Below are 18446 nucleotides of genomic sequence, written 5' to 3'. Positions count from 1 at the left end.
ATGGTAAAATAAAAGTTACTTATTTTTTATTTCTTGAAGGATAGTCAAAACATCTTGTAAGACCATAGACATGTATCTAAACTTTTCTCATCTCTCTGGATGCAATTAGGTACAGAACTTTCTTAGCCACTTCGTACATTTTCAAATAAAGCCAGGATTTTGTTCTATAGGGAATGACTTTATGGTTTTACTCTAGCTCTGAAAAGCTGATACTTGAAATGGTTATCTACTGCGTATCCATTTGTGTGAGTGATTACTCTTATTCATTAAATCAAATGCAATTACCTAAGTGTCTAAACTCAGTAGAAATAAACATCAATAGAAGGCATCAAAGCTCTGCAAGAAAAAGCTATTTAAATGGTAACTCCCCTACCAGCTGAGGATTTCACAGCAGGTAAGCTTTTATCTTAATGTTTTAGTGTAGTTATGAATTTAGTACATTTATTTGCTCTTTTGAAGTGTGTCTTAAATATAGACAATGGGGAAATGTGTTTATTCTAAAATATCCTTTCAGAAAAATAAAACTTTGTGGGCATTAACTGATTAAATACAATAAAATGAAACAAAACCAGCCAGCTATTGTGTTAGAGATGTATGTTCTGTGTACCCAGTCATTCTACATAACTAACCTTGTTCAAAAAAATGCATTTTCCATTCATTTTGCATATCTTTAACTGTTTTCAGCTATAATTGTCATGTCATGCCAACTAAATCCTCAATAAAATATTGTGACTGCCAAATATAGTACAAAATGCTATGAAAAAATTGCAACAATCCTAAAAATGATTTATATTTGTTTATAGTAAATATCATATTATTGTTAAAGTTGAAAATAATGACGCCTGAAAATACTAAACTTCACTGTTTTACAAAACTATTTTATTCATAGTATTCTATGATGATATAGTTTCTGTAACTACAGTAAAGCCTACAACATCAAAGCAGAAATGAGGAAATGAATTTCTTCTTCCAAAGGCAACACATAGTTCTTTAAGACTACAGAGCAAACTTTCTTTTTCTACTTTTTTTTTAACAGGCCAAGATCCATGCAAAAGTAATCCCTGCCTTAACGGTGGTACCTGCTATCCGCGTGGTTCATTTTACATCTGTACGTGTTTGCCAGGTTTCAATGGCGAGCAGTGTGAATTAGGTAAGGTGATGCTATCTACAACTGTTGTCTACAGCTTAATTAGAATATAAAGTTTTCATACGTGCAATTTGGAAGTGAAATGGTGTGTTTTAAAGTTGATAAATACTTAGGCATTTAAAAAATTCTACAGTTGGGCCTTATTTAAGAAGAGAACCATAAAATGAAGGAGGTCCACATACCACTTTTCTCTCTTCCTGTAAGTTGTGTGCGCACGCACACACACACTCTTAACTAAACAGAATGACCTAGAATTCATGAAATTAAATTCATGAATGCATCAAGTAAAATCAAATGAGCATTATTATTTGGAATAGTTCCTTAAAAGGTTTGTGTAATGATTTGACAGAATGGTAGAATAACCTCATCCCAAACATAACTGGAAAGCTGAGCACTGAATACCAGCTGATATCTTTTTAGGCAAACTGTAAAGATGATCAGAGTCAGATACAAAGATTTTTTTTCTGTGGTTGTGGAGTCAAATTCTCCACAAGTAAGGGAAAATACTACGTTCTGTACAGCATGCCTTCTTTCTCAGCTACACAATGAAATGAAGATCTACAATGAAATTTTAGAAATTAACTCCGGAGTCACAGTGCAGGACATAAGAGTAGATATGTATAAAATTATGGATCAGTAATGTTGCTTTCCTCAGGGAACTGCTGTTTCATTTGTGGGTAAGGAGTGTGGAAGGATGTGTGTAGTGAAATAAGAACTATACAAAGAAAACCACTCTGCTGGGTCTTTTGCAATACTTCATTTTTCCAGATTGTATTGTGCCTTGTAGTAATTATGACTAAAGAGGAAGAGCATTTCCCTTCTAGGAGGTGGGTGGATTATAAAAACACTTCTATATTTATTTTACAGATATTGACGAATGCCAGTCTAACCCATGTCGGAATGGAGCCACGTGTGTAGATGGCCTCAATACATTTATTTGCATCTGTCTGCCAAGCTACATAGGTGCTCTCTGTGAACAAGGTAAGGCATATTTTTTCATGTGTTTTGATCTAGATCCAAGATATGTTATTATCAGAGAGAAATCCATTAACTTTTCCGGGAGCTTTAATATGAATAAGAGCATTAGAGCACCAAAAGCACTAGCACTATCCTGGTATGGTATTAGCAGTTCCAGGGGATAACAGAGGATATAGTCTCTTGGTATCATCCCATCAGGCTGATTTTTCCACAGGATCTGAAATTTGCCAATTTGTAAAAAGTTAGAATGATGGAAAATGCACAACTAGTCTTCATTATGAAGAAGCATACCAGTCGCTATCTAGGACTCTTCTGATTTTTTACACCTATCTATTTCCATTTTGACACCCTCTGGAAAACTAGACAAAATCTCTTGTAGAAGAGGGAGGAAACCTGAGCATGTCAAACTCCTATGATTTGTGGCTCAGGACTACTTGTTTAAATTTACATCTGTGACATCTTTTGTAGATGGATGAGCGCAAACTCCATCTACATTAACTAGAAGCCGCATTACTTCTATACCTAATATGAGCTAATGCTTTCTTTTTCCTCAGTGTGGCTAATTCACGCAGGCTCAGTGTCTAACTTCAGCCATGCAGCTTCAGGTCTCTCCATGGGAAGCGCAATATGCTCATATTTGCTTGCAAACTACTGGGAAGACACATAACCAAGTTCTCTCATTGTGGTAGTGACATTTATAATAAGAGGGAGTAGAGTCATTTTCTGACAGAGCTCCTGTCTTACAAAGCTGTAAACAATGTGAAAGACCTGTCACTTAGAACAGGCATCACTTGAGAGTTGGAATACTCTACTGAACATATCTGATGACATATTCACTCACCAGGGGCCATAACACTGACATCTGCATCCCAGACTTTTCCAGAGTGACTCTTTCTGTGATTATTTTAGGAAAAATAGGTGCAGGAGCACAATTACAGGGAGGCTGTAAGAGACTTTCTAAACCAGATGATTAAGAACAGATTAAACATCTAAGACTCCATAATTGTTAGAATATTCCCTGCATGAAATCCCTCTATATTTAAGAGAAATATTTTCAGTGCAAGATGCTTACTCAATGTGTGCATGTCTGAGAGGGAAAAGGGTAGCAAAATCTGGTTTCTCAGTAAAATTAACAAAGACCTTTCCATAAGAAAAAAGAAAAGGTGCTTTAAAGTGTACTTTCTAAAGCTCATAAAAATATCTTTATCTTTTTCTTCAGCTGAATGGTTTCATTCACTGGTCAATGAACTAGAAATTATGATATTGTTTCATTAACATTGACTATTTTAAGGCTTGTTCTTCATCTTCAGTTGAATGAGTGAAAGGCAGTTTGTAAACTTCCAGATCAATGTGTACAGATTTGTTTGTTAGAGCTGAAACCTCTGGAAGATGACTAGCTCCAGCAGTTGTCGCTTGTCACTATTTAACTGTTTTTAATCTGGCTCACCTTACAATTTGAAAGGCTTTTCTAAATCTGTTCTCCAGAACTACAAGTTGACCGTATTTTCACAACAGAAGAAAAATGTTCTCACTCCCTTCTTCCTCCCTTTCATTTCAACAAATCCATAGTAGCAAATGGCTCTGAGCACTGTGGTAGCTTTAAGCTGCTTTTTATGACCAGCCTGAGAGTGCATTTTAGGTGGTTAATGGGAACGTTTCCTAGTTTGTCAATCAGAAACAGAACCCTGCTCACTCAGCTTTGGAATTTAAATTTCCTCCACTTAAAATCCTGCAGTGGTTTGGGACCTGGGAAAAGTGTTCAGTGCCAAATTTCCATTCCACCAGACAAAATAAAACTGTGTTGGCAATTTAGACACAGTTGTCTGGCAAGTAGACTTTATTTCAAGGCATCAGTCCTGACCTCACTAGATTTAAAGACCAGCCAGAATGACAGAATGTGTACCTCAGTGCCACAGGAAAGGTGGAGTTGAGCACACTAGGATTATATTTCATTACTTATTCTTTTTTTCTCCAATATATATTATTTATTTTAGAGATCTTCAAAAAAGTAAATTTGGAGGGCTTAGTAGACATGATGCTGAATATTCAAAATGTCATGGAAGTGAATGGAAGCAGTGAGTGCACATTGCCTCTGAAAATGAAATTCAAAAGGAGACAACTCTGTTATGTTCTAGTCCTAAGGCACTGTTGTAGAAGAACAGAGAGTTCAGAATATAGTCAAAATGCCCCCACGAGACTTTCACAGAATAAGGATTCTCAGCTGATATTTGAGCTAGGATATCCACATGGTATTAAGCAAATGTCAGTGTTAGGAGTATGTATGACTAGAGGACAGTGTGGCTGCACCTGGGTGATTTAAAGCCCTTCAAGGAGCATTGACAGGTGGTAAAAGCTAGAGCAGCCTTCAGGGTAATCTAACTTAGCATAAAAGAGAGAAATTCTGAGAATCAGTGAGCTGTAGTTGGCTTCTTGACAGCCATTTTTCTTGCAAGGCGAAATCAGTTCAGCAGAAAATCTGAGGCCAGGAACCTCTTCCTGAAGAGAGCCAAAGTTGTCTAATAATAAAAATAGAGCAATCAAAGGATTTCCTTTTTAAATCCAATTGATAGCACAGTAAACCTGCACTGTTTCTATTTCAGACTAAATTAAAGGTGAGCAGAGCACTTACTCACTGTTAGAAAACTGTTAGAAAATTCCTCCTTTTCCCCACTGTATATGTCTTTTGAAAGTACAGCTTTATATTCTACATACCATTAGGTTACACTTGCGTGTCGCTTTTTAAATGCAGAAATATCCGGAAAAGATTTTCACAGGATGGTTGCAGGCTGAAGAAGGACATGAGTCTAGTCTTTTCCCAGAGGATTCATCAGTCATTCCACTGGCATCACCCTGTGAAAAGCTGTTCTGAGACCTTTCAGAGGGTCCAGATAAAGGAAGTCAGAGCTTGAAGTCTTCCAACTTCAATGCCTAAATGCAAGCTCCATGTTTGGAGAAAGAAGAGAGGAAGCTTGATGATCTAGTTTCACATTAAGACCAACTGCTTCTCTGCAAGTCAGTGGGATTAATCATAGAAACTAATAGTCCCTAAGGACCATATGAGATTCTCTGACTATTGTTCTAATATTTGTTTTTCTGTATTTTTAATGAGGAGCACCTCACTTCCTGAATAGTTACGGGGGTAACAACAAAGAGAACTGCAAGTTGGACTTTAGTTTCTAGAATAAGCTACCAAAGTGTTGGTTGTGAGTAGTGGGTGGATGAGCATCTGTTTACGTATTTCTTTTTCTTCCTTGGTTGACTAGAGTTTCCTTCTGTTTTTCTCTCTCTCTCTCCTTGCTGTTCTAGCTGATGTCTACCTGCTTTCAAGGAATGGTGTTTGTGTGTTAGACTTAGTCTGCCTTTCCGTGCTGCAGGATTTCAGCAGATACTCCTTGCCTAGCCTGTTTACCAAATGCAGCTGCATGCATGGAACTATGTGCCAAAGTGGCGCATATGTGTTTGTTAGTGGACATGCCTCTTTGGGATAATACAACTAGCCGTTTTGTCTTCCAGGTTCCCAAAACAAAACATTTTTTTTTTAATTATCATCAGGAACAACGTTTTTCATAACTCAATTTCTTTGTTCAAATGTTTATGATTACTCCTGTCTCATTTGATTTGCTTTGTTCTCAGAGCTTGGTAGCTTGGGATGGAAGCATTTGAGACGGGCTCAGCCCAAAGATGCCTTCTGAAAACAGATGGTCTCTAACTGATATCTTTCAGCTGAGAAGGGATTTCTTGAATATTTACCAGAGAAATGTTTTCTCCTCAAGATGTGTGGGCTGGGCTAATGGGTCTCTGACATTTGTTCACTACCTGAAGCCAGACAGTCAGATAAAATTCACAGCTGAGCAAGACTTCCATTGTGTTCTAGTATCTGTGTTTCACTCTTTATTTTCTTTAAGCCTCTATAGGATTTGTTTAGAGATAAGGGATCTGTTGTCAGCAGCTTATTGCAGCTTTTGAAGAAGCAGAATCTACCTCTGCATTACACCTGTAGGATAAATATGTGTATCTATCTATCTATATTAAAATGTAGTGTTTAGAGATGTTGTCACTTACCTACAACTGCAGTTATAGAGAACAGAAGCTGTTTGGGTAACTCTTTCCATGCACCACTGAAAATTAGCCTGTAAATTATAATAAATCTTAAGACTAGTGAGACAATTTTAAAAATGCCATAAACATGACAAGTAGTATTTCAGTCTTTCCATCACCGTCTAGAATAAACTCATAAAGCTATTACCTCCTGGGATAAGTATACAATGAGTATGGAATATTGTATTCAGTAAGTCCTTACACCTACTCTGCTCACAGAAAATTTATACCCACTTGCAATTAGGCTTTACTTCTTTGGTAAAGGCTATTAGAAAGGCTGTTATAGTCATATGGAGCCCTTACTTTTGTGTAAGGGCTCCATACCCACCAAATTCTCCCTTCTCCTTCCAAAAATCCTGTGTCTGTTATAGCCTTTAGCTTTAGACTTCTTTTCATGTAGTTTTGGGCTAGAAATAGGTGCAAAAGGAGGTATTGAATTACCCTCCTTTTCCTCTCATGAGGAACAACATACCATTTTGAGTTGGCAGGGGCTGTGCATATGCCATGAGTGCATGTATATCAACTATAAGTACATATGCCAGTTTGGCATCCCCTATCTAAAGCTGAGAATAGAATTGTTGATATTCCTGTTTCAAGGTTAGGCCATTATATCCCTTTCTTTGAACACAGCCTTTTAGCTCTTGTGTTTCCACACTCTCTATCACCCCCATACAGCACTCAGCTGACCTTCCCTCAAATCTTCCACTTCTTCTGCAGTGGTAGAGTCTTAATCAGAGTAGCATGAAACTGCTTTCTTGCCACGACTTTTCTCGGCATGCAAAACTGCTTGTTATCTGACTTGCTTCCTGTGGGACGAGGTGGTCCCCAAACAAGATGAATAATAAAATCTTAAGTGCCTTCACAAAGGACACAGCACTGTTAGTCAGCATTGTGTGGTTAAACAAATGTTCTTGAAAGCCAGAGGCAGACTAAACTTTAAAATGGCCTAGATCCCAGAGACTAAAGCTGTATCTGCAGCATGCACCTAGTGCAGAATACAGTGAGGGAAAACATCAAAAACTAACAACTTGACAGTATAGATTACATTCCTTTTTCATATTTAGGATTACTCAAAGCACAAGCAGTTTTCTACAACTTAACTTGTGGAAAATATAAGAGGGAGTAGTCAGTTTAAGTTCTATTTTGCCTCTGCATTTGCTACATTCATGTCTGTATTGATAAGTTTTAAAAAAAGATTTTGATACCAAATGTCTAGGACAATAGCTACTATGTTATTAATGTTGCGAGGAGTTGTCAAAGAAGTGCCATTGAAGTGACATAAATGTATTTGTATGGATTTAAAAGAGCACACATCTGAAGCGTAGTTTTTACATCAGGAGATTTAAAATGGGCAACAACACTTAGAAGAAATGGAAGCTTTCATACTTCATGATGTGAATGATTCTTTCTGCTGTGAATTAAGAATCAGCCTTGCCTTATGGACAAATTATTCCCTAACTATCCCCTTGTGACAGAGCAGTAGCTGGCCACCACTGAATATACATTAGCAGCCTAATTATGCCAATGGTCTGATCCATTTTGGCACTTTGCATGACACGTGACATCTAGCTAAAGGTTGAGAAATATCATAATTAAAGAATGTGCCGTCATATGTAGTTAGCACATTCTATAATGTTTGGCTTTTTTCTGTACTGTTGCAAAAAGAGCCTCTTTGGCCAAAGCATGTTATTGCTTTTAAGAAATCCCATTTCATACCCAGAGTGTATGAACACCTCTTGAAAGGCAAGATGTTTGCTTTTATACTTGGTGGAGAGCAACAGACTGTTGCCTGAGGAGAAGAAAAAATGCAGCTTTGCGTTTCTGTGCTTTAGCATCCTGTGACAGAGGCCCTTCTGGGTGAGCCGGCAGCATGTTCGGAGAGCTGGAACAGGAGGTAGTCAGGATGTGCTGTAAGCCTGAGCTGAAGTGCCCTTTATGGTGCTATTTCAGCTGTCATAACTCAAAACAGTCTGAGTTTTCTCTACGGTTTCTCCAAATCCTCCCTAAAACTGTCTCCTCTTGGTGGCAAGCTCTTCTTCCCATCAAGCATCGCTCAAGACGCAGTCAGGCATTTGTTACGTCCGTCTTACTACAGTACTGATTTTGTCTGAGATTTATTCCTGAAGTGTTGGTGCAGACTTGGGGTGGGAACTATTGTTTCTTGCCTTCTATTTTGTTTGTAGCTGCCTAATGTTGACAAAATAATTAACATGAAATCCACAGATTGTTACAGCTCCAAGGCTGATGTCTATTTCTCTTTACATGAAAGGAAATACTGGATGATGTGAACTCCTGTCTGTTACATATTCTTCTTAGTACCATCCTTCGTAAGAGTACAGACAATGTGCATTTCATTTCCTTGTATTTCAGTTTTACAGTCTTCTTTAGAAACTGATACCTAAAATTTTATACTTTGTTGAGGAAGGTGGGTTTTGGAGAAGAACTTGAAGGGGTAAATTTGTTCTTCAGAAAGATAATACCCCAGTGTCGCATCTGTGGATTGAATGATGACAAGTATTTTCCTTCATGATTGTTTTAAATTATTGGTTACTTCCAAACAAAAGTAATTCAATACAGTGAATCAAAGAACTATTTGCTGAACAGGAAATAACTCTTATCCCCATATATAAACTCAAAAAACTCAGATGAAATGCAGACTAAAGGCAATCTATCATCCAGGCTTTTCATTCATACAGAATTATGGACTAAAAATGTACTCCTGGGGTTGTCCAAGTACAGCATAATATGATCTCAGTAGAAGCTCAAAAAGTTGCCAGTGAAAACTATATTCCTCATGTGAGTAATATTCATCTTACTTATACTGAAACCTGGTAAATAGGACTACCTGAACTATTATTGAGTCCTCAAGGGTGAGCGGTTATTTTTTGCGTTTGTAGCATTTTATGGATGGATATCTTCTTGAACCTTTGCACTGCAGAAAATCCATCCATTTCTGTGAAACATGCGTGTGTTTCATGCCCGTTGACAGAAATGCGGTTTGTTTATTTGTCACAGACACAGAGACCTGTGATTATGGCTGGCACAAGTTCCAGGGACAGTGCTACAAATACTTTGCCCATCGCCGTACGTGGGATACAGCTGAACGAGAATGCCGTCTCCAGGGAGCACACCTGACAAGCATCTTGTCCCATGAAGAGCAGGTCTTTGTGAACCGTATGTATTATTAGAATTCCTCTGAACAAGAAAGGGCACCGAGGATTCAGAACTAGTGAAATATCCCTCCGATCACTCAGCTTTTTAAAATTCTTTTAAAAATACACTTATAATACCTTTTAAAAATGCACATTGTGTTCTTGATATTTACTTTTGATGTTAAGTCTAGTTCCTAATCACAGTTGTTATTTGTTATTTAGAAAATATTTTTGAGGAAGTGTAATAAATAACTTCTTAGCATTGAAAAATATAGGAAACTTTTTTTTTTTTTTTTTTTTTTTTTTTTTCTGGAAACCTTAGTGTGTTTCCCCACTTGCCACCCCAGGTAGATTTCATTGTCCAAGCCCCCATATATTATGCATTATGCTAGGGAGATATAAAGGAATAGTTCCTTTTTGTTATGTTGAAAAACACATATCAGTTTCCAAAAAAAAAAAAGAAAAAAAATCTGGAAAAAGTTATTGATTAAATATCTATATCATTTATTTTTCTGATATGCAGTCACTGTTTCTTTTGGGAGGCGTAGTAAGAAGGAAAGAGATAAGATTTTTTTTTAAAACTCCTGATATCAGAATCCACATTATTGTAGACTTCCTGAATTAAAATTAAAAAGCTGGAAAACAGCCTGTAAATAGTTGTTTGCATATGAGTAAGAGAATCTTAAGAATAGGAAAAAAATAAGAAAATCTTAAGAATGTCTGATTCATTCTGTGCAAGTTCTTTTGTTAAGATAACGGTGAAAACTCTCCCATCTATGGGAAAGATAATAAAAATACCCTTCTGGTTCCTTTTGCTTTAGGTATTGGGCATGACTACCAATGGATTGGCCTCAACGACAAGATGTTTGAGCGTGACTTCCGCTGGACTGATGGTAGCCCGCTGGTAAGATGCCTTTAAAATGAATCATTTATTCATTTATTTTTGTGGTGGCTTATTAAATTCCCACAGAAATGAGAGACGCTCCCTGAAGAAATGCAGTCACTAAATATGCATCCAAGCAAACAGCCAGGAAACTAGCTTGGTTTGGGATAACTACTTTTCAGTGATATATTTCTAAAATCCTATTCTTGGTTCTTATTATTTTATAGGTGGGGGCCTCCAAAGTTTCCCGACAGAAACTAGCTCAAAAGGTTTAGTCTAAGAACATAAATTAAGGGTCTTTCCTGGAGCTGGTTTGTGCTTATCTGCTCTTATACAACGATACATGCAAGAATTCTTTCTTCTATATGTGGAGCAGAATGCATTTTTCAGATGGGGATATGGCATTCATGCCCTCACATCCGTGGGTCACTGAGAGCACATTAAGGCATCTCTTAAGTATTATTGGAGAGTATTCTAGTGCGTATGGCAACTGTACAGCTTGGATTGGAAAGCAGTCATCCTTAGGTGGTTCAGGAGGCCTGTAACCACTAATTTGTCCCTAACATTTTAAGATGCTCTTGATATATCTTCTACTGCCTTATGACAGGAAGGAAAATCAGCAGAAGGAAAGGGAAAACACTCTCTGCCAACTTTTAGTCAAAATCAAAGTGCCTGGTACAGGATCACTTAGCTCTTCCCAGTTCAAAACAGTCTCTTCTGCAGAAGAGGTGATTTATTGCCATTTAACACCCATTAAAGAAAGCAGAAAAGCACCTGGACTTCAGGAGACACGCATGCACTGCTCATACATGCATACAATGGTCATTGCTGCATGTGGTTAAAATTTACGTGGAAAGACACCTGGAACGTGGCAGGTTTTCTTTATTGCCACTTCATGTAAACAGACTAAGGCTTACACAGCCCTCTAAAATGACTGTAAATGAGCCATTTCTTGGGAAACTATCATGTGTGGAGGGCTACAATACAGGGAAAAAGAAAAGGAAAATCAAACTTTTTTTGTTGCCTGCTCTCTGAGGGGACTATTGTACCATTTGTGTTTGGAGGCACAGTGTCTTCCAGGGTGTGAGCAGAGGACTTTCTTCTGACCGTTTTCTCTCATCTCTGCTCCGGCATTCTCAGGAGCACCTGATGTGCCATGTCCTTGAACTCCACTTATTCTGGAATTCACTCCGTCTCTTACATGGCTTCCTCCATGTCGCTGGCAGTGACAGGCACCCTCTGAGGGTGGTTTAATTTTGAGCAGAGCTCAGGGAAGTGCCAGCCTCTCTGCGTTTGTTGGGCAAGGAGCCTACACTTCACTAAAGGACTTGGAGTTAGGAGAGGAATTTGCCAGTAAGCGCAGTGCTTGAAGGGTCAGCGTGTCTCATAATAGGAGTGTGAAACTGGATATAAACTTGTATATTGAAAGGCAAATTTGATAGATCAATGAATGATGAATCCTAGGAAATTAAAATCGGTGCTGAGATTCTGTTTCTAAATCAAGCTTGCTTGGCAAATATGATGTTAATTTTTTACATTATCTTTGAATTTTAGCAAAAAAAGATATTCTAGGAGGAGGAGAAGACCATCTGCCCAACAGATTTATCTTTTGATTGATCTTTATCCCACTTTCCTACATTTTTTTTTCTTTTAACAAATTTCTCTGTCTCTTCTTCTGAGAACAGCCTAGGTGTCTCTTGGATTCATTTATGTCCATTGTTTCAATAGCTTTCCCCCATCATTTATTCCATATGTTTTATGGATACAGTGGTTCTGTGCAACTAACTTCCTTGTTTGCTTCTTTCTTCTAGATTTTAATTTGTTTTTCATACTTTCTAACCCCCTTTCCAGTGACAGTGATTTAGTACTTCTCTAGCTATTGAGATAGCAACATCATATTCAAATGTATGCATCAACTGTATTTCTCTGACGATGTTTTAGAATTCCACTGAATCTGTACACCATGTAGGTCACAAAATTACATTGCTCCTGTATTTGCAGATGGACAATAAGCAAGATGATGTTAAAAGTATTTATGTAATTCAGGATCATAAAAATCAATATAATTCTATCAGCAGAAATCCATCAGGTTCTAAGCTGAATTTTTGAGATTAGAGATAGCTGTTGCATATAGCCAGGATTTAAACAGCCTTCTGGAGTTTTTCATATTGGGTGCATCTGTAATTGAGCTGTGCTTTTATCTTTGTGATCCAATTCCATGTTTTCTTTAAGACAATGTTATCTATCTAGAATGCTATTTAACACTTCTGTCTTAATAAACTTATCAGGTCTGCTAAGAATTCCACTGTTACCAGCATCTGAATCTGAAAATCATGCTTATAATTCTATAAGTTTTTTTTTTTTTTTTTTTTTTTTTTTTTTTGAAAAAAAGTCCTAATCTTGGTAGGTTTGAAAAAAAGAGAACAAAACAAAATCCACAGGAAATGTTGCTGATCGACTTGTTGGCCCAGTGCTACTGTTTTACCCAGTACAGCCCAGATAAAATAACCGATAAATGTTGTTTATAGTAAATTGTTATGATTTCTTTAATGTGAATTTTCATTCTGCACCAGAAAGTGGGGTGTTGGGGGGGAAGTAAAATTAGGAGTCTCTGGACCTCAGACTCTACCACTGGAGATTATGGAATAAGGTTTGGATTACTTTCGTACACATTTTCCATGGACATGAGAACCCACAACTTAAATAATCAGTATGTTGAAAGAAGCTCTTTCGACAAGTGTTGGCATGCATTTTATTAGCAATTTCTGGAAAGGGACTCAAATGTTCTTTTTATTTCCTTGCATCTAAAAGATATTTCAACTAGTGAGTTCAATAAAAGGAAATCACTCATTTTTGACATTTTCAGCTCATAACCCTGTTCTGTTTTTCTGGATTATTTTTAACTATAGCTAAATGCCAGCCACCATTAAATATAATAGAGTTGGACAAAAACACGTGCAAAAGTTCCTTAGTGAAAACCAATGAATGTACTTCCAAGTGTATTGCACTTACAGTTCCTAATATACACTGAGTTCTTGAATATGCCTGTACACCTTAGCTCTTTTTTTGTGGGCTGCACAGTCATATGCAGTATTGCGTATAAACCTTGCGCTATCTCACTTCCATTGCCTCCCAAAATATAGGATTTTTGTGTCTTACTTGCTGGGTTGTGTGATAAACTCATCCTTGTCATTGGTCTAGTAATGTGGGAAAACTTAAATTCTTGAATGTAGTTGTGGAAATTTCCCTTCCCTCATAAATCAGCGGATGAAAGTTTTGCCAACCAAATAAGCAAGGACCATTCAGTTTTCTGTGCAGTATTACAGATTAGATAACACCAGTTCATGCCATTTTAGTGAGATGAGATGCTTGTTTGCTTTTAATGTGTGTGGGGTGAATTTGACAAAGGTTTAAAAATGTGGGTATGCAGAATTAAGCTTCTTACCTACACTGAAGAGTCCATTAAAGTAACACAGTCCTATTGACGACAACAGTTATTTGTATGCCTAATAAGGCTGTGACCATAGTCAACTATTTCTGATAGTCTTGGCACTGGTTCTCCCCCACCCCCGCCAAATACTGGCTGTTGATAATTCATTAAAACCAACAGCAATCAAAAAAGTCCCTCTATTCCTGTGCATGTTTTTCTTATATCAACTGGAATTTATGTGGGATTATCAAAAATGATGCCAATAAGCAAGTCTTAGAACATATGAAGTGTCATCTTGTAAATATATGGTTTGATCTTTAGTCAGTTATTCACCAAAAGAACTTTTACGATGAGGACAATTATCTTTGCGAAAGAGAAACAGACCCAGTCCTAATTCATAGTATCATAGGCTCTGCTCCTGCAAAAAGAATTTTATGAGGCTTTTTGATCTGCTTCACTGAAGTATGTGATGATGCATAACCATTTGTGCATTTGTAGGGGATTTCTGCAGATTTGGGGTCTTGTTTTTTTGTTGTTTTGTTGTTTTTCATTTAAAACTGCTCAGCAGTTTTCTGCCCTCTGGGCAAAATGACATAAGTCTCACAGTCTCCTGGTAGATAAAACTTTTCTCCAGCATGCTGTGTCCACTATATCTCAAATGCATACTGAGCTTGAAAAGTGCAAAATAACATGCAAAACATTTAGGTCCTACATCTGGTACCCCGAAATTCCGTTGTCAGTCCAGGTGCTACTTTCCCACAAAGAAATTACTGTTATTTCATTATCCTGGATTTTATTGGTCAGGCCATATTTTATTTATATTTATCTTGCTTACAATTTTTTAAAAAACAAATTGAGAACTTCTTGGCTAAGGTCAAGATACCTCTTTAAAGCTGTTCTGTGGCTAAGCTCTGGGTACCTCTTCCGATATATAAAACAAAATAAGCTATAATTAGCCTAAACTGGAATACAGTGTCGGCCACCCATATGAATCTAATTTGTTCTGATTTTGTTGTACGGTATCTCTGTAGCAGGAAATAATCTTTTTTCATTTACAGTGTATTCTTCCTTACCTCCACTTTTTTTTTTTTTTTTTTTTTTTTTTGAAAAGAATATTTCAGTGTTTCCAGTTGTTGGGAGAGGTGGATTCATATTCTGGAGCTGATGGGCCATATGAAAAATCCTCTGGCAGCAGTAACCTCTCTTTTTTTATATCAAGGGAAAGAGATGACTGCAGCTGTGTTAGTACAACGCAAAAAGAGAAAGCTCGTTCAGGAAAGCTGGCCCCACACTTGTGGTGCAAGTTCAGCCCTGACCACAGTGAGCACTGCCGATTATTGGCCGCTGCCTTGAGCACGGACTTGGAATATTGGCAACATAAAAAAATCACATGGACCATTGAAGGCTGCAAGTTTTGGCATATCCGCTTAGTCCCTAACTTGTGCGTATTGTGCCCCACGGCGGAAGGTGGAGAGAGAGCAGGCCCTGAAGCGAGCTCAGAGCGCTCGCGGCACCCCTGCGTTTCCAGTACATCACTAGGCAGTACTTCCCGAAAACGAAGCAAATTTCTGCTCAGGGTGTTTCAGATATGGTCGCCTCTACAGATGCAAGAGGTAGAAGAAAATAATAGGATAGTTTAAAGAGCGTTAGGTCTGCTTGTGTTCTACTGCAGCGTACTCGCAGGGCTGTCTGCTGGTATATGGTGTGAGAAAGATCCCGTTTTCCTCTCAAATACATTTTACTCGGAATGAAAATGGTAAAAGTTTGCTCTGCAGGTTTTTATAGTATCAAATTTATTCTTCCTTTCTTCTTCCGGTTTTTCTCCTGATATTTCTGTGATAGTGAGTTACTTCTTAAGAACGGATCATGGACAAACTTTAGTCTAAGTATACTGTAAAAAGCTCTAAGTAATAAAAGCAAATAAGTTTGGGAAAATCATAGCAGTACAGGAAAAGAAAGCAAGGCCTAAATCAGTCATGCAACTGTGTGTCTCTGCCTAGTTGGATCAATGTGATACAATTAAATAGTAAATGATAATTTTAGCAAGAAAGAGCCAATATTAACAATAAAACTTATCAGTAGGGACACTTGTAGTTGGCTTGATCAAAGATGGTGTGAACACAATGTGACATTTGAAAATATCTTAGGGAAATTGAATTTAAATAATTCACTTAGTTCCGCGAGCAGTAACGTTTACAGCTGTGCGGCGCAGCCGCCCGAGCGGAAGGCGGCTGCTGTTGCTTTTGGCGGTTTCTGCGCTGTGTGCGGGTGGATTGCTGGCGTTTCGCTGTTACGGGCCCTTCTGAGCCGGCGCAGCGGTGCGGGAGTCCGTCGGAACTGCGCGTGCTATGGATTAAGCACATACAGCTACTTGGGGTTGTGCCTTGGGCCTCTGCCGCGCAGGGGGAGTTATTCATAGCCTCTGGAAAATGCTGCTGATAATTAGTGCTTTGTGCGGCGCTGAGCTCGCTCCCGTTGCACGCGGTTGTGCCGTAACACGGAGCTGGCTGGTGTCCGCGGCCAGACCGCCCGTCCCTCGCAGGGGGCTGCCAGCCGGCAGAGCGGCGGGGCGTACTGCCGCTTTTAAAACCGCCCGGAGACTCTGCGCTGGTTTTTCTTCCCGCGGCGCGGGAGTGCTACGCTTTGTGTTTGCAGTACCGGACTTTGGGTTGTCAGTGTTAGGAAGCTACATTAACAAAAAAAATAAAATGAAAGAAACAGAAGCTTCATTCTGGCAGAAACCCCCCCCCCCCCCCCGCCCCGTCCTTTATCGGTCAGTGAATCAGAATGTTTTAACTTAAGCAAATCCATCACTGCTCCCCGCTCAGAAAGAGCAACTTCATTGAACAGAAAAACCTTCAAAAGGTAGAGAATATTGTAGGGGGTAGGCTGCCTCCGAGAGTTAAATAAAGCAAACAAACTAAGAAGTACTGTAGTCGGCTGCAAACAAAAAGCTCATTGTGCCAATGTCCCGCGGGATCCTTGGAGAGGGAGATTTTAAATCTACCAAATGTTTTGATTTTGTGACTGCAAACAGTCATTAGAGCCTCTCTTTAAGATGCTCGTTTGACCTGCATTAAATGGAGGAGAACGATATAATGTTATTAATGACAGGTATATTTTTAGTTCGGTGTGTCTTAGGCTGTAAGGAGGGCCTGTCAGACAAAGTGGTTTTTTGTTTGTCTTATTTTTACGAAGCGGGTAGGTAGTTACTTCAGAGCCTCATTACAGTTGGCCTGGGGCCGAAACTCTTGGACAGCTTCTAGCCTGCAATAATTGTTAAAATAAGTGACAAAATGGAGGATTTTTTTCAGTAAATTGCACATAAAAAATGAATTTACATCATGTTGATACTATATAATTATGTCAGTATGACTTCCAGAGCACATGTATTATACCAACGAACCTCTATCACCCTCCCATGCCTCTCTTCAACACCTGGCCATTACAAAGGGAATTTCAGCAGCAGCGTGTGCCGCTCACTGTTGGCAGCTCCGCGTACTGAGGCGCGTTTGACTTCTGAACGACCAACGCACAGAGCGGACGTGCACCTTCGGACTACGCAGTCCTCTAAAGGGAATATCTGAAACACCGAGAAAGCTAGTTAATGCTCTAAGAGGACGTGGTCCAGAGCCGATGAGGTTTTGCCCGTTGGCTTCAATAGCTTTTTAAGAGTTAATCAAGGAGATAGCTGTTCCGTGCCATGATTCCTCTGGAACGATTCGGGATCGGTACCCGGGCTCAGCGGTGAGTAGACAGTGCCATCTAGTGGGAGCTTCCTGCCATACTGATCAGCCTCCACTTCTCAGAGGAAAATTGGCATGGTTTTGGTGCTGCCCTAAAGAAAAGTCAAAGACCTAACATCTGCTCTGCAACCTGCCCACACCCTAAATAAGTTTGATACTGCTTTTATATTCAGATACATCAGATATCTAAGGAATATAAATGAAAATAAGTAGGTATGAATTTTCTTCATGAAATTTTCTTCTTTCTTTCATGAATTATATGTTTTTCCATAAGTCTTAATATTTATATGAACTGCAATCAGTTCTTGTGGGTATTCATGGAAATACGTAAATATATGTTATCTAGGGTCCTTTCTTTGCAAGCGGTCACATAAGAAATGAAAGAGTTGCCAACAGATTCAACCACTTACTGTGTTAGGAAAAAAATCTTTACGGTGAAATCCTTTGCAAGGTTCATTAGCAAAGCTCCTTCTGTCTGTGTCTGAACCAGCGAAGCCAGGAGTACCTCTGAGCTCCTGGAGCTGGGAGTTTGCCATAGGTTCACTCTGACTCCCTAATGGAGAAAGTGTTGGGTGCATGACCGATCCAAATCCTGGCAGCTTCCCTAATCGTGTGCAAGTAAAGCCCAGGTTAGGGGCTTGGTGCGAGCCATGCAGCTAACATCTAAATAGGAAGACTACCAGGACCGTGGTATGTGATTTTGTATGCGCTCATAGGTGAGGTTAAGCGTAGCAGTTGCCTTCATATGGACTATAGTTTTTCCCAGAAATGATTTACTAACATACTTAGCTTGGTCCCTTGTTCAGCATGTTGTTTTAGCATGTGCCTGAATTAGCCAAGGGACCTGCCCCATGGAGTTTGGGGCACCCCCTGTGTCATTAACAGAAGGTATATGCTCGGACCCTTGCTGAATAGAGTTTTCAAGCTCCTGAATAGTTTTGTGAGTTCTGTCAAACCACTCCAATTCATAAAATTAAACAGTGAATCTTTTGCAAGACTAGGGTGAAATTAA

General features: G+C 38.8%; 1 protein-coding gene across 1 annotated transcript in view; it reads left to right on the top strand.

Moving 5' to 3' along the window:
- VCAN (versican) overlaps positions 1–18446 on the top strand; it is a 103446-nt gene that overhangs the window by 73969 nt on the left and 11031 nt on the right. The window contains exons 6-9 of the mRNA XM_062599602.1: positions 1037–1150; positions 2015–2128; positions 9239–9397; positions 10197–10279. Coding sequence (XP_062455586.1) covers positions 1037–1150; positions 2015–2128; positions 9239–9397; positions 10197–10279 — 470 coding nt within the window. The remainder of the gene's footprint in view (positions 1–1036; positions 1151–2014; positions 2129–9238; positions 9398–10196; positions 10280–18446) is intronic.

This window comes from Rhea pennata, chromosome Z (genome assembly GCF_028389875.1).
Source record: "Rhea pennata isolate bPtePen1 chromosome Z, bPtePen1.pri, whole genome shotgun sequence".
Taxonomy (NCBI): Eukaryota; Metazoa; Chordata; class Aves; order Rheiformes; family Rheidae; genus Rhea; species Rhea pennata.
The sequence above is the reverse complement of the archived record's forward strand: the minus strand, read 5'-3'. Positions and strand labels throughout refer to the sequence as shown.